At 37.3% G+C, this 24633-nt stretch overlaps 2 protein-coding genes across 2 annotated transcripts; one reads left to right on the top strand and one right to left on the bottom strand.

The window, feature by feature from the left end:
• Positions 1 to 478: 478 nt before the first annotated feature.
• On the bottom strand, positions 479 to 12538 carry LOC109056297 (alanine aminotransferase 2-like). Its single transcript, XM_019073506.2, has 11 exons — positions 11975 to 12538; positions 9538 to 9627; positions 8130 to 8238; positions 7752 to 7885; positions 7424 to 7667; positions 4770 to 4849; positions 3784 to 3920; positions 3165 to 3339; positions 2815 to 2970; positions 2237 to 2349; positions 479 to 2142 (listed from the first exon to the last, which is right to left on the bottom strand). The coding sequence occupies exons 1-11, from the start codon at positions 12278 to 12280 to the stop codon at positions 2043 to 2045; spliced, it is 1644 nt and encodes a 547-aa protein (XP_018929051.1). The 5' UTR covers positions 12281 to 12538; the 3' UTR covers positions 479 to 2042.
• A 3331-nt stretch (positions 12539 to 15869) lies between these two features.
• Positions 15870 to 22282, top strand: LOC109093409 (UPF0547 protein C16orf87 homolog). The gene is made up of 4 exons (XM_019107139.2): positions 15870 to 16085; positions 16854 to 16947; positions 19937 to 20116; positions 21547 to 22282. Exons 1-4 carry the CDS (start codon positions 15879 to 15881, stop codon positions 21663 to 21665), a joined length of 600 nt encoding a protein of 199 aa, XP_018962684.1. The 5' UTR covers positions 15870 to 15878; the 3' UTR covers positions 21666 to 22282.
• The last annotated feature ends 2351 nt before the right edge of the window (positions 22283 to 24633 follow it).

Raw genomic sequence — 24633 nt, 5'->3', positions numbered from 1 at the left:
TCCAAAAGGTCATTTGTCACTGAAGTTGCCTCATGTATGCACGGTCTATGAAAGCAGAGCAGTTTAGGAAACACCTGTGACGTATAACTGCATGTAGAAAGGATCTGGGTTGCCTAAAGTCACGTGCCTTTACCTCAAACTTCCTGTGTTGGAGACGAAGGTTCTGGGGATTTTAAATGACGGTGTGATTGAGAAATTCAATTGACTACAAAGAACACCAGAGGGCAGTAAATCCCAACCGTCACCTATAATGACATTACCGACTGAAGTCTGCAGCTGCTTTTCATTTACACGGTTTAACAGTGCATAGCATTTTACTTGTGTATTTATTTTAATATTTGTATGTTCTTACATTCTTACTCACAGAATTGACATCTGAATGCAGTGCTAAATAAAAAGAGATTTTGTTTTGCAAACATAAGACATACTTAAGACAAGGATAAAGTGATTATCCTTGTTAAAAATGAAAGACAAAACATAGTCTTCATAAGTTTAATATTCATTTGAAAATTCTATATACAATGTAACATTGGGCCAATTTCCAAAAGCCTGTAAACAAAAAAAATACATAAGAAACAAAGAAGCTTTTTAAAAAGTTCTATATTACAAGCTAGTAATGCATGTAGGGAAAACTCATTTGATTAAAAGTTCACAGGCATTAATAAAGGCACCTCATATTAAGTGAGAAGTTCAAAGGATGCAAGAAGGCATTAAATACTCATTCACTGTTTATGGCTTTGATATGAAAGTGGAGACGTCAGAAGTGGAGAGTTACAATGGAGTCAACTTTGGCACTAAAATCTTTTCATGGCTAATATTTCACTTGTAAATACAACCGCCTGTCTGAAAAGAATGGGGTTGCACCATGAAGCCGCTTTTGCTGGCTAGCTTACATTTGTTTCACGTCATCCCTGGGTTTTATGTACCATAAAGGTGGGCTGATATTTACAAGTGTTCATCGCGATAACTTTCACAGCGTGCAACTGGCTGTTCGCTTCTGAGGTCACAATTTCATGTGCACATGTTTACATAGTTATGCATGAATTCAGGATGAAGGTCTGAGCTGACAGGAAGTTGGTAATCAGCATCCTGGTATCAATAAAGCCTGACTGGATTGGATTGGTTTTCTGAACTTGAAAGCAATCCTGTAACCCAGAGTTTGCTCAGCTAGCTTCATGGTACAGGCCTCAGAACCGATTCAAACAGCATTATGTTAATAATTGAAAATAACTTGCGACATAAGACCAAAGATAATAAAACACATCAGGAAACATTTACAAGCCAGTACTTTCTCCACACATGCTTCCTTCATTCCACATTTTCAACTGGCCTTGGTACATACAGAATCAAAGACACATAAATCATCACATTGGCCACAATCTTCCACAGAAGCTTAACTCGTGACTAAGCTTGTCATTTTGAAAGATGAAATGTTAATGTACATTGCATGGCAATGAGTGCAACTAAGGATGAGAACAAGATAAACATTAAGAGTCCCTCCTAACATCCCAGAACCATAACAAGTGTTCGTCACAGCACCACACCCCCCCAATCAAAGTTAAAAATACATATTTGCATCAGCCAAAATGGTTTTGAATAGCTCATATCAGGTGCTACAAAAGGAGTTTCAAGCGAGTTATTTTCAAGTGAGTGATGCATCAGTCTTCACAATGTAGTTCCTGGTTTGGAGAGTTGTTAATAAACATTTGTAACTGAATCTCATGTCTCATGATAGAGGGTGTCTATTTACCATGCACCCTACTGCAGATAGGATGATTCAAAGACAAAAATAACAACGTGTCCAATTTTCTCTAATGAACCATGAAAAATAACTGAAATGTTTAAGAGTAGTGTTATATATCTGACTAAATCGCTAATATTTCCGTAAAACTCATCCAGAAACCATTTTCATTAAATCATAGTCTAAAATTAGAATTAAAAAATACTTAACACACCAACTACTCATTTAAATTGTAAAAGTAGTGTTAAGTAGCGCTGGACTCGCGAGCTTATGGTTTGCAAATCAGGTCAGATTTCAGATCTCACTCCAGACCGGAGTACTCTTTCAGGAAGCCGATGTGGAAATCTCGCACTTTTCCAAGAAGTACCTTCAGCTTTTCTATGGATGGCAGGATTGTCATTCTGAAACGAAGACAAACAGACCAAACTTAAAAAAAGTGCTATGGGATATCACCTGATAGCAAATAAAATGAATCTGTTTGATCGTAAAGTTTACCTGAAGTGATACGTTCCATCTTTCTGGCCAAAGCCACTACCGGGAACAACGCAGATTCCCGTCTCCTCCAGCAACCTCAGGCAGTAAAGCATGTCAGGCTGCATTCCTAGAGCCTGCCCAATTACAAACACATCCTCAGTGACAGCTCAGACTTTGCATTTCTGACTTTCTTCTGATGAAGAACACAGAAGCTTCATTCCAGGAGAAGAGAGGCTTCTCAAGTGGACACAAGTTACTATCTGTAGCATATTACCATTTCTGCAAGCAATTATTCACTCGATTCGTATCGAGTTTATAAACATAAAAGGAGTGTAGCTAACATTTATATAATTCTTTAACAGCGTAACAATTATACAGTTGGATTTAGTAATTCAAGTAAGAGTACTGGACAAACTGTGCTGAACTAGTATTACTGGTTACACCCTTTCTTATCATCAGTCGTGATGAAAGGAAGTTTACACAATTCACTGTGAACAGTCTGGAGTGCCCTGGACACTAGCGGACCGCTAGGATGACAATACCAAAGGAAATAAAACGCCACTAAAAAGCTCAAGTTCTGCTGAAGTAGGAGCACTTGCCTTGGCTTCCTCCACTGCCTTAGGAGGGATAAAGATTCGAGGGAAGGCATACATGGCCCCCTGGACAGGATTACACTTAATCCCTGGAACTGCATTCAGGATCTTTTCAGTTAGTTTAGCTTTTTCCGCTAAAGCACCCAGCACTGATGATTTCTCCTGAAAGAGATCGAACAAACACAATCACGCCTAGTCAAACCCAAACATTAAAACTCTTCAGGGCTGTTCATGTAATAACAGGTTACTGATGCGTGACATTTAGAGGTTTATGTACTAGAAACCACATAACAATGAAGTCTCTGTCAGTGCCAGTACACTATGTGCTTTACTCCACCAGACACTACACGACTGACCTGGTGGAACTGTTTGAACGTGTGCTCTTCTGGTTGAGGAGGGTTGACAATCACATCCATTGCAGCCTGGCCAGCCAAGGGGGGACACAGACGAACTGATAAAAGCTTGACCAGCTGGGCCTTGACCTCAGGATCCATGTTGATCACCTCCATATATCCTCCCCTGAAGCCACACCTGTGGAAGGAAATGGACATATCGCATGAGTTGGACAAGGTTGCCACGTTCTATAGCCAAAACATAAATATTGTCAGAGAAACACTCAATTCCAGTCAGGCCACACTCCACAAAATATCAAAGTCATCGTTTGGAACAACCAAACACAGCTAGAGGAATGGGTTTGTAATTAATATAAACACCACAACACACACTGGAATGCCTTTTTGAACTTTACCACTTCAGAGATGTCCTTACAAATGCCAGCTTGACACTGAAGGTGGCGGATATTTCTACATCCCATCTATTTCAAATGGCAAATTACAAAGCCAGACGATGTCTGAATGTTTGAGGATAGTGTGGTTATGTCATGTGAAAGTGTCAGTGAAAGCTGATCTCAAGGAAGCCATCTCAAGTTAAGGCACATGCTGACCCCTGCAGAGGTTCAAGAACAGGGATACTCACTCTCCCGTGTAGCCTTTGGAAGTGGAATGGAAGGAGACGAGCTCCACACTGTTGAAGTACTCGGGACCCATCTCATATAGCACCTTCTTGAAGGAGTGAAACTGACAGTCAGGAGCGTACACGTTGTCCTGATACACCTGCCAGCAACAGTACAAATCAACATTTAGTGCACAATGGTCACAATGTGCTAAATAAGCAGAGGATTTAGGCAACTGATGAACACATTCTTCTGAATACTTTCACTCTTAACTATGTTTGAAAAGTTACTAGTCAATATTTTTTTTAATGTTCTTGAGAGAAGTCCTATGCTCATCAAGGCTGCATGTACTTGAAAAATACATAAAAACACTAAAACTGTTTAATGTTATTACAATTTAAAATGACCATTTTCTATTTTAAAATGAGAAGCATTCCTGTAGCTCAAAATGTATGGGTTTTATTGCTAGGGAGTGCATGAACTGATAAAGCATATACCTACCAATATAAATCACTTTGGATAAAACGGTCTGCAAAATGCATAAATGTAAATCTAAAAATGTCATTTATTCCTATGATGTCAAAACTTTTGCAATTTTAGCAAAACTTTTGCAATTTTTAACTTTTTAAATTTTAGCAATTTTAAATAAAAATATTCTAATACACTGATTTTGTGCTTAAGAAACATTTCTTGCTATTATTATTGTTGCTTACACTTTTGTGGAAACCATGATACTTTCTTTAGGATTCCTTGGAGAATAGAATGTTTAATAATAGCATGCATTTGAAATAGAAACTTGCTGTAACCCAAAACGTCTTTACTGTCACTTTGGTCAATTTAATGCATCCTTGCTAAATAAAAGCATCAATTTCTTACCAATGAAATAAAATAAAAAAAAATACTGGCCCTAAGCATTTGAATGGCAGTGTATGTTTAAAGATAGATCACTTCCAGCTCAACTAGTTTCTTATCCAAAGTGTAAATGTAAACGAGCAGAAATTGTGATTACCTCATCTGACATAACAAAGAGATTCTCTTCATATGCAAAGTGCAAGACTTCTTCAATGCATTTTTTACTCTGGACCTGACCTGTAAAGAGCAAACAGGGATGATGGAAGAGAGATGACATAAATACTAACATTTGTTTCCTGGAGATTCATTTTACATGCACAAGAAGCAGCAAACAATAGAACATGAGGATTCACATGGTCATATCATATCACATCACGCCCATGCAGCGCTTCTGCGAGCAGAGAAAAACATAATAAAGCTAGGATATAGCTATAGATATATATATATATATACACACACACACAGTATGTATATATAAAATGATTAAATAGGCCAATATGATAAATATATTTTTACTTAATAAATTAAATGGATACTCCACCCCAAAATGAAAATTGTCATTATTCACTTTACCCCCATGTCGTTCCAAACCTGTAAAAGCTCCATTCGTCTTCTGAACACAATTTAAGATATTTTGGATGAAAACCGGGAGGCTTGTGACTGTCCCATAGACTGCCAAGTAAATAACAGTGTCAAGGTCAAGAAAATCTGGGTTATATGAAGTGATGGGAACACTTTTGTAAGCGAAGAAAACTAAAATAATGACTTTATTCAATAATTCCTTTGTCAACAGTCTCCTCTGTGTCTCTCCAGATCACCGTATGCAGTGTATGCTCTTCTGTATCATCGGCGCAACAAGGATACGCCGTTTTCTTTTAAATTAAAGCTAAATACACATAGAAACAGCGCATCCTTGTGGCGCCGATAATACAGAAGAGCATACGGTGATATGGAGAGACACAGAGGAGACTGTTGACAAAGTAATTGTTAAATAAAGTCATTATTTTAGTTTTCTTCGCTTACAAAAAGTGTTCCCATCGCTTCATATAACACCAAGATTGCATGTCTGATGGCAGATGGAGTATTCTGACGATGACTTTCATCTATGGGACAGTCACAGGCCTCCCGGTTTTCATCCAAAATATCTTAAATTGCGTTCCGAAGACGAACTGAGCTTTTACAGGTTTGGAACAACATGGGGGTAAGTGATTAATGACAAAATTTTCATTTTGGGGTGGATTATCGAATTAAGAAAACGAAAGAAAAAACTGTGCAACAAGTAGCCTATGCAGAGGTTCGGTTCATTTTTGTGGTGCGTGAAAGGAAACCAAGACTATTTTCTTTAGGCCTATTTTACAAAAGCACAAAGATTTGTTTATATTGTCAATGTACACAAACAAAACTAAACCTTTTACAATTCCAATTATCTTTATGACTAAAAGGAGTAGTTGCTTCCACTATTAGAAGGAAAAAATTCAAGTGATTGCACCAGCGCTGCATGCGCACACACACAGTTAAGCATTGCTACCTTGACAATTCAGCCTGTTCATTACCATAATAAAATACAGTCAGTCAAACATATGAAAAAAAAACACTGCTCAGTTTAAATATGTAGTAAAATCTGTGCCGTTAAGCATTATCACCTTACTGCCGTGATGTAAAACATTTTGTTTACGTGGATATTGGAATGTGAGTGAAGTACATAATAAATAATATTTAAATACATTGCGAATATGGAAATACAGATTTGATTTTGTGCCGAATGAGCGACCCAACGTTGGTTTCAGTTTCATTTTAGCCCAAATAAATTAGTTTTGGCTTGTCATCTATAGCTTCTTATATTTTTAATTCTTGTTCTTTTCTAAATACTGTTAAATTGAAAGGATTTGTTGTGGAGGGGAACTAAAATAGCCTAGCAATGTTTACATTGTTTATTATAATGTTTGTAAACATTTCACATCAGCATTATGCCTATTTCTCAACTAAATAAAATGCAACTTATATAAGACTTAGGCTATGTTTTTTTTTTCTCTAAAAAAAAAAAAACTACATTTTTTATATGCGTTGCAAATTTTAACCATGCAGTAAACTTTTTAAAATATTTTGATGAATTACTGAAAAAAAATAATAATAATAAAAATAAATTACTTTTAAACCGTTTAACTGATTGTATTAATCGGTCAAATAAGCACCTCGAATCCGACTAATTTGAATTCTACCCAATATTCTATATTCTAATATATTTTACATTCCATATGCAATTTTTTTTTAAGTGTGAGTGAAGTGACATACAGCCAAGTATGGTGACCCATACTCAGAATTCGTGCTCTGCATTTAACCCATCCAAAGTGCACACACACAGCAGTGAACACACACACCGTGAACACACACCCGGAGCAGTGGGCAGCCATTTATGCTGCGGCGCCCGGGGAGCAGTTGGGGGTTCGGTGCCTTGCTCAAGGGCACCTCAGTCGTGGTATTGCCGGCCCAAGATTCACAAGCTTAGGGTCAGCAGTCAAACTCTCTAACCACTAGGCCACGACTTTCCCTACAGTAAATGATTGATTAAATGTTTTTGTCAACACAAAGCTATCAGCTGCAGAAGACTTGGGTACTGCCTACAAATCATACAGAAGTAATTTTAGATCTCATCAGCATCGGTCCCCGCTCACAATGGATCATGACTGGAAAAAGAACATGAGGTATTAAAAGGGACACGCTCTTCTTTCCAGAACACCTGCTATTGGATCCAAACAAACACAAGGGCATTACGTTTCTTAAGACACAAGAATAGCTTTAGAATATACCAACCTGTAGGGTTTCCAGGGTTAATGATGCAAATGACTCTCGGCTGACAGTGCTGCTTGGCAGCCTGATAGGATCTGTGAAGTTCATTGATGTCCAGGGCCCAGCAGTTGTCCTCATCTAAGTAGTAGTTGACCTGTACCGCATCCATCTCTGAGATTGCAGCGGAGTAAAGCGGGTATTGAGGGATGGGGATCATTACACCGGTCCGAGAAGAATCTTTTCCAGACACCAGTAGCCGCAGAATAGTCTTAAAAACAAAGTTTGGTTTTGTTGGTACTGTAGGCCAAGTGACCCGTCAAGATGTTTTGATTGTAAACATCCAATAACTTACCATGATGCCATCACTAGCCCCAGTGGTGAGGTAAATGTTTTCCCAGTCTGAAGGAACTCCTTCATCTCTTTGCTCTATGTATGCAGCGATGTCTTTGCGGATGCACTCCACGCCAGGGCTTGCACTATATGACCCTGTGACAGAAACGCATGCGTTAGCACTCATAAAGCACTTACTGCAGCAAAACACTGAATGGAACGGAGTGTTACGATACAGGTCTATTGTTTCCCGGCTTCCTGAGAACTGCATGATCTGCAATAACAGGGGATCATGGATACTTTCCAATCGCTACACTGTAAACTGAGTTTTATATATCGTTTTATATCGTGTCCTTAAACAGTTTCAACCATACATCCGGAGACAAACAAACGCACACACCGAGACTGTGTCCTCCGCAGCCCTGCAGGATACGCCGTGCTCTCCGTTTCGCATCCTCTGGGAAACTGGGGCTGTCCATCAGCTCAGGGAATGTACAGAGAGCCACCACCTGCACAAATGAACACATACAGATAAAACACACTCTTATTTGTCTGCAGTCAGTGAGTGCAATTTGAAAGATTTAAAAGCAAATATAGATCATTGGTCTCTATGCACTTCTACTGCTTATATATTTCCATTAAAATCTAACTGTTAAAATAACACTTGCAATCAATTTTATAATTATTCAAAACAAACTGCAATTGATTTCTATATGCATCGTGTTGTAACTTCTAAGCAAGATGATGAGAATGATAAGTCACTTGGATACTGAAAGGGGAAATCAGAAATTTGAGCTGGAACTTTATTCCCAAATATAACAGAGCCCGGGCCAGATGGCTGGTGGAGTCCAATCCCTCCCAAAGTTTCCAAGCCATAACCCGTACAGGTCAAAGGCAGCTTTCCTTTGACTCTGTTTTCCTTAATGATGACATGAGCTCAAGAATCATATGATCACACTGACCAGAAACTATGACTATCATGCAAAGCTGTCTTCTGAAAATGTATTTCACAAGCTGCAGAGTCTCAGGCCATCACAAAAGCTTTTGTTCAGCTCATAATGAAAGGCTGGATCAACTTTGACTAAACTAGGTCAATCATAAGAGACAGTATTCCACTGGAATTTGCAGTGTGTTCCAAAACTGTGAGTGGTCAACAAAAGCGGCTTTTCTTTCATGCCTTCTACTGTGAGCACAAACCGGACTCCTCATTAACCGGAATAAATGTATTCATGCTGAAATGGTCACTGATTTTGTTTGGAGGTTCTGTGTTGTTTTTACAGTCTAAATTAGCTGAAAAATCTGTTATGTGGTTTCAGGAGCATTGCATATATAATAAAAAGACATTGTGATGTGGCACAGTGAATGAACAGTTCAGGGGAACCAAATATGCATGCTGTAAAAAATAGGAAATAATGTACTTCATTTAATGTTGTGATAATGCTGAAGTAACGTCAGATCGTTTATTTTGTGTTATGATCATCTAAGTTTAATGTATTATTGAAAAAGAAAAAATGTGAGCTGGGGTTTGGTTCTATGCAACTGCTGTTGATTGAATTTTGAGATGTGGGCATTACATTTAAAAAAGTGGTGGTGGTTGCATGTGAGCTTGAGGGTGGAGGGTTTAAGTGGACTAAATGATTGGAGAAGTCCAGCATACGTCACATAAGAGAAGTCTGTTGTTTCATTGGAAGATTGAGTTTTGACATTTTTATGCTGATTTTAATACCAAAATTACTTTTACAAATAAAAATATTAAATGTATTAAAAAGTTTACTATGAGACAAGAATAATTTAGCATTTTTGGTTACCTGTCTGAGGAAGGTGATTGGCTTTTGTCCCATGGCATGTGCATCACCGATGTTGGCTTTGATGACCTCAGAGAAGGGCTTCGTACCACCCTATAAGAAAATAAGAGAGGTGTCTATGATGTGAACAGCCCCTTTACAATGCCACAAGTCTTGCCCAGTATCCATGTTGCAAAGTACACATCAAATAGACCAAAGCAGGTGTTTGTCTGAATATGCACAATTAGGTTTGGTCACGAAAACTAGGTGTATCGGCTGTGTTACATTGGTATAAAACTAAGGTTGTAAAATTAAGTTAGGCTACATCAGGCTACATATCATGACCTGCTAGAGACATGAATCAGAACTTTCCTGTCACTTTCTATGACAGCAAAATTGTACGTCATTGTTGTGCTCAAACATTCTGTAACATCTAGTCACATGCTAAGGGCATGGCAACACAAAGTTGAGCAGTCAATCAAGGTCATGTTATGAGATGAGGAGTCCATCAGGGTCTGGGGGGATCATGCCCTTGTCAGAGGTCTAGAAGGCACCTGTTCAGGGGCTATAAATAAAGCTCACTTCACAAGTGATCATCTGTCATTGCTGAACACGCAAGCTCAAGTACTTCTACGTCATGGTAAAGAGTTAGATACTTTGCAACTTTGTTACATTGCTTTGATAATGGCACTGCAAGTAGGTCAGAAAGTGGACTGAGCACCGCTTTATTCAAAGCAACCCTCATGGACACAACAAGAAAGGAAAGCAAAATAATAAAGATGTGCCACTGCAAGGCATTCAGGGTGGATCGGTTTGCACATTACTTGTGACCACCAAACACATTTGGCATGAAAAGCAGTATATGCCTAAGGGGGGTGTCCTCACATCTATTCAGTAACTAGTGTAGAATTAATGTTACAGCAAGTTTTAATATTTCCTATTTTATTTATTCACATATTTATTTTTCATCCAAAACTTTATAATTTTTAATTAAAAAAAAGCTTAAAAGGTGACGACATATGAAAATCTGACTTTTCCAGGTTTTAAGTGCTATAATCAGGTCCCCGTTGCATCTACCAACCAAGGAAACATGAAAAAGATTAACGCAGTAACTTTGTTTTGGTAAGCCTTTTTCTGCAAGCCTCTGAAAAAAGGAGCATGTCAGATTTCACTCCCGTGGTGACGTGGCAAAGGCATCTCATTATATTATTACCGCCCCTTTATTTTCCACCTACTGCACCTTCATTTTGATTTCGCAAGCGACAACGCTGTACCAGCTCTAATGCTATGATGAAAGTTTGATCAAAACATGTTAACCGTTCTGTCTTTGGCAGCACAGACGAGCACAGAACACTATTTAGAGTCCCAGCCTCAGAAGAGAGTGGATTTATTGATTTATTTACTGTATATTGCTGCTGCCAAACAGATCTAATATAAACATGCAATTTATTTCCCAGCTGTTTACCTTCACAGACATAACCGACTGTTTTTAACGTAAACTTGTGTGTGAAAGAGAACTTAAGTTTGGTACTCTCATACTGTGACAGCCATTTCTGTCCATGTGCTCAGCAAACCGTATATCATCAATTTAAACTCATATGGTTTAAAACGCATGATTTCAGCAGGATAAACATGATAATCAGAATCAAAACAGATGTTTTTAGCAGGTACAAAATGTAATGAGGCAGCTCTATTCTGGAAAAGGGGACGGGGAGCAGCAGCTCATTTGCATTTAAAGAAACGGGCCCGAAAAACAGCGTGTTTCCGTTTCCACTCAAAATAGGCATTTCAAAAATGATATAATAAATGATCTGTGGAGTATTTTGAGCTGAAACTTGACAGACATATTCTGGGGACAACAGAGACTTATATTAAATATTGTAAAAAGGGGCATAATAGGTCTTCTTTAAATGTATTCAATACCACCAGCAGCATTTGACAAAACCTACTTAAAGTTGTTGCTGTATTTAACAGTGTTGTCAACTCTACATGAAAGTACTTTGATGTCATGTTAATATTTCAACATAACTGGTGTAAATGGCCTTAGAACGATTGTTAAGCGTCAAAACTCCAGAAACTGAAGAATGTAAAAAAAATAAAAATAAAAAAAAAAACACTTAATTCAACAACCATATTAGATAAAACGCATTTTTAAGATTACTCTGCCTCACATAAATCACCTCTAAACATGTCAGTAGTCAGATGCGTGGCCAAAGAGAAACAAACTTCCATACTGAGACTATGACTCTTATAAATAAATAAAAAATAGTTTAACTTTATTGCTTGCAACTTTCTATTGTGTCTACCTGAGCAATTTTGATTATTCTAGCACTGGTTACAACTGTGAACACAAGCAAAAATAAATTTTATTATGAAAAGACGTGTTTGTTTCATTGGGGTGTCTAAAGATAATCATTTAAGAACATGTAACTCTGGGATGCTGCATTTAAACATTTCTCACCTCCTCCAAGTATCTCTCGATCTCTCCGGCTTTGATGACGATGGGTCCCCTCACGGCGTACTCCACTGCCTTCACCTGCGGGTTCAGTGTGTCCAGAGTCAGGGTCTTCTCTCGCAGCTTCCCGTCGAGGCGCCCAGCAGACGCTTTAGCCTCGGCGGTGAGGAAGCGCATCTGGCCGCACTTCTCCACGGACGGACCTTGAGATTTGTGTCGCACCCCAGTAAGAGAAGTCAGTGTTAAGGGGGAACACTGATCGAGAGCTCCGGCGATCAGCGATCGAGCAGCCAGCGACTGCAAGCGATACATTTCTGCTCAGTGAGGAAGTCGAGTCTGTCTGGAGAACAAGGAACGAGGATGCGCGCGAAGAGACGCTACAGTAAAGATACTGTTCTTCTAACCGACAGTTAAAGCAAGGGATAAAATTAACAATAAAACAGCGAAATCACTTCAGAAAACGTTTCTTCTATACGAGGGCGATCCGCATTATCAAATGCTTAACTGTACCACGCTCCACAGAGAATCATCTCATCATCGCCTACTATCCACCTGGCTATCTTTATGCTCTCATTCAGCGCGCTCATGTTTCTGTTCGTCATGGGGGTTGTAGTTCTCGTGCTGCTGTTTGATCCACCCTCACCATTCGCTGCGCTTACAATAAAACTACAATACCCACCGCTGTATGCGTTGCCGCAGCCGGTGGGTGTGTGTGAGGGCGGAGACTTTTCCCGTTGTCACAGCCGGCAAAAATTTCATCAGCAGGGGGTGTGCAAAAACAAAAAACAAAAAAAAAGAGTCTCTATTTACCGTTGATTACAGTTTTTTACAATAATTTTTGCACCAATAACACAACCTTCATGCCATTTTTTCAAAACTCTAGACACATAATTCACAACCGCAAATTTTTCAAAGCACTTAACCCTTTTCCCAGATTCTTGGATACAATACACATGAACCAAAGATCTTTTGTTCACTGAGCTAAAATCAGTGGTTCAAAATGACACAACTTAACATCAAAGTATTACTATTTCAAAATGCAAAACACGCATTACATCTGAATTGAGTGTCTATTAATTTCATTAAAATTATCTAACTATCAACTGCTCAAAATGAAATGCTACTCACTAACAGTTGCATTACTCTTGAAGCATAGTTTTTATGGAAAATGAAAATGAAAATGAAAATGAAAATGGGGGGGGGGGGGTCTTCACATGGATATGAAAGGTTTACAATAGGCACACTCAAAAAAGTCACTCTTCTCCAGGACATAGATGATGCATGCAATGGCATCACAGGAGCAGACCGATGGATGATGACCTCATACATCATCCACCTGGAACTGCTTCCGTTCACAACAGTGAGTGCAAGCTACATTAAAGTGATTATTACGTTTTGAATATGGATATTTTTCTTACAAAAACTCATCGATTCACAGAAGTGCAGTGAGGAACACTCCAGTTGACATTTTACTGTAGGCCTACTGTAGTTTTTTTTTCTTATCTTTTTTCTTATCTAATTTTTTCTTATCCAAAGTTTTTTGAAAAACCTGTTGTGAGTTGATTATTTCATCAATAATTTTCACATTTTGTGTAGAACCATAAACCAATAGAACCAATGAATAAATCATTTAAATCATATAAAGTTTCAGTCGAGTTCATAAACCATAGTGCTTTTGTTCATTTTAAACGTAGTATTCTACTATGTTAAAATATCTCATACATGCATGAATGTGGGTTTTATTTGGAAAGTATACACAAATTCAATTCTAAAGCTGGAGTAGTGAAAATATTTCAGTAATCTGGATGAAATGCTGCCATCTGTTGGACACAAGGCTGGTTCTCGATTATTTATACGTATTGGGTTTTTTTTTCCATGTTGCTTTTTTATTATTATTCATAAGCTACTTTATAAGATATCAGGTAGATAAGAGTGGTTTCACTTATAATATATATATATATATATATATATATATATATATACATATGTGTGTGTGTGTGTGTGTGTGTGTGTGTGTGTGTGTTTTCACTATATAAATATATGATTTCTCTGTTGTTACCAAACATGATTCTCTTTCAGTCCGATCGAAATTCACATTTTCTCAGAAAACATCAACACCCTATGCACCAGTAGCCTACGTCATCTTGTGAGAGGTTAAAAGAGCAGCCTTGTGCTGAACAATGACTTGTTTAGCATATGAAGAGGACATGAGATTCCCACAGTGCAACCAACAACCATGAAGTCTGCAGAGCCACACATAATATTCTTTTAAGATTTTCCTTTCTTTTTCAATAGGCACTCAACAGAAGGCTTTAGTATTTCAAGTGATATGGACAAAATGCAGTTTCTCTGCTGTAATTTTAAAACACTAAAGCAGTCCATGCCATGTGGTGTTTTGGGGTAATACTAACAGAGACTAACACGATGAAGGAAATGCTTTCTTTAGACAGGACAGACTGGTAGAACTGTAAAATCTGCAGATGCTACAATTACATATTTGCATAAAATGGGAGGATTTTTTTGTGTGTGTCTTTTTCATTTTGCTTAAGCTTAGTGCCATTAAGTATTTATATTATAAAATAAAAACAGCCCTCTGATCATCTCTTACATTTCTATTGCATTACATACAAAACATATTCCTAGACACTTTTCAAATGTTTTGACTGTATCCCATGTTGTCAGATATATAAAGAGTATAAAAATGTCTAGCAGTTGGTGGGGGTGGGGTTATGAGGAGCTTTGTCCTTAACAACAGAACAAAAACATTAACTGGAGCACAAAAAGCAGAATACATGCATGAAATGTGATTGCATTGTAAGCCAGTTATATGAAAACATCTGCTAAGAACATTAATAGGCCTATTAACTGAGCTGAAGATGTTGTCTGTCAGGAACATCAAGATTTTGAAAAAGTTAAAATGAAAAAAAAAAAAAACAAAGCACTTCACTTCACAGCCTAATTAAACAATGACATTAATGAGTAGCTTAGAGTCCTTATATCGATGAAATGTGATATGTAACATGTATTATCTAATGGACAAGTTTTAAGGCACAGCCCAGAGAACCCCCACAAATATTTGAATCATAGCTATAAACGATTTGCCAGGTTGTAGAGAATATTGTTCACAGAAATGTCTGTTGTTAAAGAGTAATCTTGCCATGCTCATCTTGCACAACTAGTCATACAGCTTTTAAGCTAAGAAAAGTTTATTATACATATTCTAGTGAATTTTGATATGCCATTGTGCAAGCAAGTAACCTATGTAAAAAAAGACTGATTATAGCCTTCAGCAAAAAGAAAATCATCTGTCCTTTAAGGTTGGTGTTTCAGCCTCAAGAGTAAATTTCCAAATCAATGTGAGGAAAAAATAAACAGTTTCATGGTGTTTTTGGTACAGGAAAAGGTAATACAGATCATACAAAAAGACACTTCCGTACAAGCATTACAGTTACACAATACAAGAAATCATAAAAAGAAAAACAACATTGATCACATGGTGCCATTTATTGAAGTATTTCATGTGAGGATAGTATAAATTATTAGTCAGATTTTTCAATATTGACGATTTTCGTCGCATCGAACAATTGTTTTCATCAAGCCATAATGTTAAAAAGTGATGGCAGTGTCTCAACCAGCATATCTATTTCACCTACTTCAGCACTTATTGTTCTTCACCCATGTGACTGTCGTGCTGTAGTGCGCATGCTCCTTGAGTGCTGGCTGCATCAAGGAAATACCCGGACAGCAGAATATTTATTATTGCCGTTCTCCCTCTCAAAGCTACTTTTATGACGCACAGTGCTCAACTTTAGAATATGTAAAAACTGCAAAATAGGCGCTAATCTTTCCATTGCTAGCTGCGGGTCACGTGAGCTGGCAGCCAGGGACCGAGCGAGCCTCTGCAGCGCGCATGCGCAGTCTGTATCGAGCGATTGATGGTGTGTCTGAGCTCCTGATCAGCTGCACTTCTCTGTGTGCCTCGGTGCAGCTGGAAGTTTTACAGTACGATCGCCGAGGTCAAGGGATATTTTTGCAGCCCGTCGTTATAAATATGTCTACAAACAAAGTGAAGAAAGTGAAAATGGCCACCAAATCATGCCCGGAGTGTGACCAACAGGTAAGCTGTTGTGTGTCAATGAATGATATATTTGTGTTTTTGCTCAAGTTCCCAATCACCGGGTTGTTATCTTTAATACGGTGTGTGCTTTGATGAGGTTAAGTTATTTATTAGACATGTGTGAGTTACAAACCACGTTGCTACGTGATGTGAAACATGGTTTTCGCATTTTCTCGATTGTATTGAAGTGATTTTATTGATAATATGTGTCGTATCACATAATAAGCCACCAAATTTGGTTTCCATCTTAGTTTGGCGATGAAAACGTGTAAGGCTGTTACAAGCTTGCTGCATTAAAACAATTACATTTCAAAGGTTTCATGCAGTCTGTTTTCGCCTCGTTTAATATCACGGAGGATGAGCTCTGCGATTAAACTGCTTATAAATGTACATGCTGTTAACTAAAGGCTTCTAATGATGATACAGTTATATATTAATGCTGGTTTTGACATATAAACGATGAATTATGTGTTGTTTATTTTGCCCTTGAACAAACAGAACTCACGTCATTGCAGACCATTTCATGAGACTGTATTTTGTGTCACTGTATCAGTTTAGCTGCAGAAAACTATCAGGGCAATGTTTCCTGTTTACTGTGGAGTCAGTGTCAGTTTTTCCCCCGGCACTCCATATTTATCTACTCCTTTGTAAATGCGTAATATTGAAGTGCTCTTCCTCCAGTGTTGTGAAATATTTAGTAAGTCATTGTACACAAATTTCAGTGTGTACCGAAGTTCACCGAGTTCTCTTTCTCTCCTGTCTCTCTCAATTCCTGTGGCTTGTAAATCCTGTCCTTGTGGCTACGTCTTCATAAGCCGAAAGCTTCTCAATGCCAAATTAAATGAGAGGTCTCCAGTAATGGGTAAATTGTGCATCTTTTATGTTTTATGCATCTGAAACCCTTATATATATCTATCATTCCTATATTATGTTATGCTAAATTATGTACTCCTGAAATATTTATCAAGTGGCCTTTAACAAGATGTGTGATGTGACTGTTGATCTGGAAAGTGACGGCTGCGGAATTGATGTTTAAAATTCTAACAATGGAATGTAATTTTAGATATCAATCAGCTAACTTTTCTGTCCCACTGAAAAATGAACACTTGCTCATTTCATTACTTTAATATCTCCCTGTATGAGTCGGCCACAGTTAGTCTGTGTCTTCAGGCTATACTTGTGAGCCATGCTGACTGAGAAAATAAAAAGTTTTTTTTTTTTTTTTTTTTTTTTATACATACTATCGGTATGTGTTGGACTCTTTGGGCTAGTGAATGGAAATACATAGAAGGCAAGTTTCCAGTCAGCAGGATGCGTTGAGAATACAGAAATGAGTGGTGCAGTGATGGCTGTTTGCTTGAGTGAGTAGTGCTAAGAGAGATGGGGGAAGGGCAAACTAATTCCTGTCTGAAAAGCTTGTTCCTGCCGCGTCTCTCTTTCTCCACCCCCTCCCGCCACTGTCTTACCAAGAAGCTAGTCACAGTATTTCAGTTGACTCATTTTTATGATACATCAAGTCATGTATAAAATCGCCCAAAGATGAAATTATACAAAATACATTTCTCAAAGTTGAACTGAAGGTTTGTTGTATTTTAATTGGTGGGATTTTTGCGAAGTGATGTCACAAAATGATGTCTGTAGACGTTTTTAAACGTGTGTTATATAAGTGATAAGAGGCCAGCTTGGGTTGTCATGATCTTGTTAAACTGTGACATCTGTGTGGCTTATAGTGTGAGCACACTTCAGTCAGTGTGCAGTTTTATTTTATTTTTATTTTTTTACAATAATTTGGTAGACTTGTGATTTTAAAATGATTCATTTGAATTTCTTCTATTTGGAATTCATATTTAAGCACTAATATCAGGTTCTGGGTCAGTCATGAGTGTTATATTGTATAAGCTAGAAAACTATGTCTCAGTGTGTACATATCAAATAGGCAGATAGTCTCAAGCATGCTGAAGTTTTATGATTTTTATTGTTCAGCACCCAGCTGGCGTGTGCATTGCGTTTTTTTTGGTGGCGCAGGCTCAGCCTGTGATTGTTACATTGAGTTATGACTGGAATGCTCTGCACAAATGTTCTTTGTTTAAATGCTTTAATGTGGTGTGATGTATACGTGATTTCCCCACATTTTTCTGTACAAATAATTCTGAGCTTTCTGCAAGTCACATACGGAATTCATTTGTAAATATGTGCAGGGTGTGAGAATCTACTTGTATTATATTATTGGAAAGGTGTAGCCATAGTTTCTGAACGAAACATTTCCATTTTAGCAGAAGTATTTATTCAGGGCCTACCCTGCACTCTGCTAAGAATAATGTGCTCAATTTGAAATAGGACAGACTTTATTTAGATTACCCTGCATGCCCTTGCCTTGTTTGCTTCTTGGAAAGAGAATTTTAATTCAGAATTTAAAATTTATTTTAAAATATTAAATGAAAGCCTAAATAAAATATGTATTTAAAAAATTGGGTTGTTTGCAATATGAAACAAGACAAATGTGATAAGAATATTGGATCAAATTTACAGCCAAGCTTTCCAGATATTTTACAATAATATTCCCACATGATGCAACCCTGTCTTCATGATTGTGTCATAGTTGTGAAGGAGTTACGCAGTGTTAATTAGCTGTAGAACAGAGCACGTCTTGTTAGTGCAGGTTATTGACACGGCCTGGATTCCTGAGTTAACGTGCAGTCGTACAGCAGGCCTGTAAAGGGAGTGAGCAGAAGAAGATCTTATCACAGCGTTTAGAATCAAATGGCTGCCATGGAAATACTTGATTATATAAACATTTCAGATATCTGTTGGGGAAAGAAGGTTGCCATTAGAGATTCACAGAACGGAGTTGCACCAAGATTATTAAATCATCAATCATTCTAGTCCTGGATTATTGGAAAGATATTTGATGAAATTATTATTTTTTTTTTTTAAAGTTATTTTTGGAAAGTTGACATGCTGTACTTCATACATATATATTTAAATGGCATGTTTCTAATTATAGTTCTAATTAAAAAAAAAAAAAAAAAAAAAAAAATATATATATATATATATATATATATATATATATATATACTATATATATATATATATATATATATATATATATATATATATATATATATATATATATATATAATTTTTAGAAATGCAACTTTTAGCTCATACTATTTGAGAGGCTACATGGAGTATATGTATTCAAATGGATTTGTCACACCAAAATAAATGAGTGAACAATGAAAAAATTGTAAGAAGCATCAGATGTAATAAAAATATGTAATGAACATAAAAGCCATAACAATAACACTTAATATACAATTTCCTTTTTTACATTAAGAGCAAAAATATATAATGCTTTTACATAAGATCTTTGACAAGTTATGTATAGAATTGGCCAAATTCTGTATGTAGGCTATTTCCTTTCAAAAAGCTTTCAATATACTATTATTATTATTCCGGTGTAGTCACTGAAACATATGAGCTCTCTTCACACAGGGTTGCTAGAGTCTGTTACTAAAGACGTTTACTTAAAGCCTGAAGAGTCCTATAAATAAACTCCCTCAGAGAGACGCAGGCCTACTTCCTTTAGTAATGAGCTCTTAATTCTCTGATTGTAGCTCTGTATATGGCTGTGCTTATTACATCATTTGCATGTGGACTCACACAGACCCTCTTTTGCCTTTTTAGTCTGTCAATAATGATTGGGGGATGGGTTTAAAGACTGTGAGGAAAACGAGAGCTGCTGTTTGTGTTAAAACTGTTTATGGGATGGTGTGGCTAGTTTGTGCCTCTAGAATATTAATGTATCAGCACCAAGTACTGTATATTATAACCTTTTGATTGTGTTTCAGACCAACTGGACGCAAAGAGAAGACGAACAGAAAGAATCAGAAAAGAGAAGATAAACTTAACACCTACCAGTGATATGGAAAATAGGAGGCGACCCCGTTCCAACAGTCAGTCAGATCCAATCCGCAGAGGAAGAGGCAGACCGAAAACTGTTGGACTGAAGAAGCAGGAGGAAGAAAAAGGTAATGTGCTGCTCCCACGTGTCTGGGGAACAGTAATCATTATAGATTTATGGTCACTATAAACATTAACATTAAGAAATGTAGACATCCAGGGTGAATTTATTGCTGTTATTTTTTCATTTGTATTTACAATGATGTCAAATAATGTCAATTTAATTGTCCACAATAATAATAATAAACTTTATTTTATCAACTTTTCTTGGAATATATGTAAATGTATTTAAATAAATACAGACTAATGTAAGTGGAACCAACACATTTCTTTGAACATTTGAATATGAATATAAACAAAAGTACTTTAAGCTGACAAAAAGGGTTGTTGCTTTGAAAAGTGCTTTTGTTAATGTTTGAGTGTGCTTTGAAGGGATCTTGTGAATAATGTTTGAATACAGGTTTCCTACCTGTTTTTGCAAACACCTTTTTTCACTATCGATGTGGCATTTATTTTCAGTGTCCGTCACTGTTTCTATCATTTTGTCCAGTTTGAATCTATATTTTCTCATTTTGCATCATCCAAAAGAGGTTCCCCTTCCATTTCATGGTTTAAATGCATCTTGTCTGTTGCGTCAAACAGTAAATGAGCAAAAACATAAAGAGTAATGTTTAGTAGCGTTTCAAATATCTTAAGTATTAAGAAATATCTTAAAGAACTTGCTGTAATACTGGGTTAGGAATTGAAAGATTTTGACGTATGTTCTCACATCTGGAGCGTCTCGCCAAGAGGAGGTATGAAACAAAACTGGGAGCATTTGATGGTGTTAATTGTGTTATGGAGTCCAGAGACAGTAAACCACCCCTATCCTCAATCTGACCTTCACTCCCATCATGCCCCTCTCTGATTTCACACTCCCCCTAGAGATTTCTGTTTATTTACATTTGCATTTAGAATAAAGCCCCTCTTTGGCGTGTCACCACTGATCCCACTGCATCTGTCTTCACTCCCAGCCACACCTAGCTGTAAACCAAATAGTGTCTCATATTAAGTAGAACTCTGTGTTGAGCAACCCTCGTATGTTTTAGATGAAGCATTTTTTTTTAAATGACAACAGATGACCATATCTCCATGGACACAATGAAATCTTAAGTATTCAGCAGCCATCAGGGTGGCATGTGGTTCATTGTACTGTTTCCAAGTGTACAGCTTTCATATTGTGGATTAATGATCCTTTCTTTACTCTCTGCTGAATAAATCATTGCCGGGTTGGAAGCTTCTATGCATTATCAGCTCTTCTATGGAGGAGCGACTGCAGATCTGCTGTGCTTTTCACTTTAAGCAATGAGTTTCAATTAAATTACATTAGTATGAAGTTCTGCCCTTTTGGTAGTTGAATTACGCTTTGTGTGCTATAATAAATTGGCACATTTCCCTGTTGATAACAAACCAGTCATGGTTGTTTTTGTAATGATTTTTTTTTTCTTTTCTTTCACAGAAAAACAGGAAAAGGAGGTTGACATGTATGCCAACCTCTCCGATGAGAAGGCTTTTGTGTTCTCGGTGGCCTTGGCTGAGATTAACCGCAAAATTCTGGGCCAGAGACTCATCCTGTAGCAGGCGTTGGAAACAATTGCAGCTGAAACTCAGGACTCTTACTACGTGGCTGTGTGGGTGTCCCATATGTCTGTGTAAAAGCGGGAGGGAAACTCTGACCCGGAAAAGCTTAAACCCCGAAGCTCAGTGGTGCTCCCGTGAATCGGTGGGATTTCAGACGCCCGGTTTGTGTATGAGGGAAAAATGACTGTTATCCTTCACATGAGTGAGAAGTGTAGTAATCATTAGTGGTGTAGGATTCTATCTATTTTATTGACAATTTTATGGAATGTATTAAATGTTGCTACCAGTCGTTTCTTAAAATTTCAAGCTGTTTATTGGACAACAGTGGGTTCACCAAAAGAGTGCAAATTATGACTGGTGCCATTATTCAGCCTTGTAAGTGGATCTGTTCCAATGTTTGTTTATTTAGGTGCCAGTGAGTCATATTATTTCAAAAGTAACCTGGAGCTGAACCCCAGGAAATGCCGGATTAATGGTTATTTATTATGCCTCAACCACCTTAATTTAATTGCGTATTTTATTTTTCCCTTTTGGTATTGTTTTACGAATGGTAACAGCGTACATGTGTAATATTCATCCTGTATAAATATATATTAAATTCAATTGCATTCAAACTTGTAGTTTTATTTTAAGTGGAAGTTAATTGCAACCATTCCTTCTCATACGTCATCTGCCCTTCTTTTAAGATGGATTTGGAGCAAGAAAAATGCCTCTGGCAACTCTCGTAGAGAGCTCATATTTCAGCTGTCTTCTAAAGCTCTGCTCAGAACTCAACCACTTTGTTTCAGTTCTTCACAGGCAATATTTCACCATGAACAAGCTGAACCAGACTCAAATGTGTTGAATAAAATACACAAGGATCGTCCTGGTTTTAAATGAAAATGTAAACTTTGGTATTTATGTAGCATTATCATTTACAAAGAGCCCAGACCATTTCTGAACATGTATTTATTTATTTCCACCATCAGTTCAGATTGTGTTAGCCTCCCTACGAGAGCAGCTGCCGCAGCCAGTCTTTTTTTCCAAAGCTTCATCACCAAGCAACAAGCTCACCTCAGAGAATCCAGTGTGCTGTGGTTTCCACAGAGATGATGGATCACCGGCTCTATATTCCCTTTTAAATTTGTCACTGACTTGCCCCCAGCACCCTTAGTGATTCTTAAAGGGCATATTAATGAATAATTAAAACATGCCTACTTAACAGTACAGTATGCCTCTATAGTCAATATATTCTACCTTCCTTCACACATTAACATGTAGAAAAGGTGAAATATTTTTTAGCTGCTTCAGCTCTTTACATGCAATATTTCAGTCAACATATGACATGTAGATAGATGCTATGTCCGTTCTTTTGTGTTAAAAGGTTGCTAAGAATTATAAGTAAATGGGAAAACTAAAAATGATGACCTGTACAATGAAATTTGCTTATGAGTAACTAACAATGAAAATGCAAATACTGAGTGGAAACTGCAACTGTAAGGTGAGACAGCTGATGAGATAAACGCTGCATTTATCTTATACATGACACAAGAGTTGTTGAGGGGTTTCCCACTTTATGAGTAGCTGCATTTGCATTTGTTTGCCACCTTCAGTCAAGAACAGTGTGACAGCTGTTAACAGCTTTTGTTCTTTGGAAGCTAGGCCTATACAAAAACCAACATGATTCATTCACTTCGTTTAACAGTAGTTTGAGGAGAATAACTCAAGTGGGGATTTTTGCTTGTGGCAGTGTTTTCCTGTGTGATTATTAAAAGGCTGAAACCGTTATATCTAAGTTTCAGTGACATGATGATGTGATGAGTCAGTGGACAGTTGTTCTTAGTCTGAATGGTTTTGGGGTCAAAGGCAGATGGCGTGTCTTTGTGTGGTGGAGGTGATGAGGGTCTGATCTTGTTTGGCACTTGCTAAAGCTCCCAGTGGACATCCTCAGCATGAATCTCTGGCACTTCGCCTGGAGGATAGGAATAAAAAAAGATTCATTAGGTTACAGGAAATGGAGAAGCTGAATGAATAATATTCCATCTAAAGAAAATGAATTTGTGTGCTTGGTAATATACAGATGAGATATTTCCTCAAAATATTTATTGAGTCTTTGCTTCCGCTGTGTTTGTCATGAGTTTGCATTTGGTTTTTTTATACAACTGTTTAATAATGCAGGGCTCAAGCATTGGATCTTATAACACACAAAGCTTGACGAAAGGAAAACCAGACAAAAAAAATAAATACTACATTTGTGCAGTTGAATGTTAAGCCTAAAAAAATTAAAAAATAAATCATAATGTTCTGGTTTAATGTGGAAAACCAATCCAAGGCTTATTTAAAACATTAGTGTCTTTGACAAACGAACACAGAAGACATCAGTGAATGAACTGGAGTACATATCCTCTGCTGTTTGTTAGAGCATGCATCATTTAAATGTTACTGAGATGACACCCTCTTTCTGGAAACACTTTGTTCAGATGTTTTCTGTGGCTTGAAAAACCATTTGGGTTGTTGATGGAAACTCAGAGTGAATCACAGGCTCTGGTTTCTTGCCTGAGGGAGTGGAATAAAACAGATCCCTGCATTTATAGCATTTGTACCAAATAGCTCAATGTTTTCTGGCATTTAGATGGTTTGGTTTTATTCTTGGTTAACCTATAAGTGGCGATCTCTTTATTAACCACTAGATGGCAGCCAAACCATAATCCTTCTCTATTTACAGTAGGCTACGTAACTGTTTCATACATCTACTACAGAAACTCATTGCTTCAGTTCTCAAGCAGATTGAAGAAGAAATTCAGAAAACAGTCGCTCTATAGCAATAAGATGAAAACAAACATTGGGTTTTAAACATTTTATTAACACAAACAATGTATGTGTAGTAACTGTTTTGATTGACAAGATAGTGGATGCTAGCAATTCTAAGTAACACTGATATTTACAAGGTAACCATAGTTCCCGCCAAAATCCTGTAGTAGTTTAG

This window comes from Cyprinus carpio, chromosome B7 (genome assembly GCF_018340385.1).
Source record: "Cyprinus carpio isolate SPL01 chromosome B7, ASM1834038v1, whole genome shotgun sequence".
NCBI classification, from domain to species: domain Eukaryota; kingdom Metazoa; phylum Chordata; class Actinopteri; order Cypriniformes; family Cyprinidae; genus Cyprinus; species Cyprinus carpio.
This window is presented reverse-complemented; position numbering and strand designations above follow the sequence as displayed.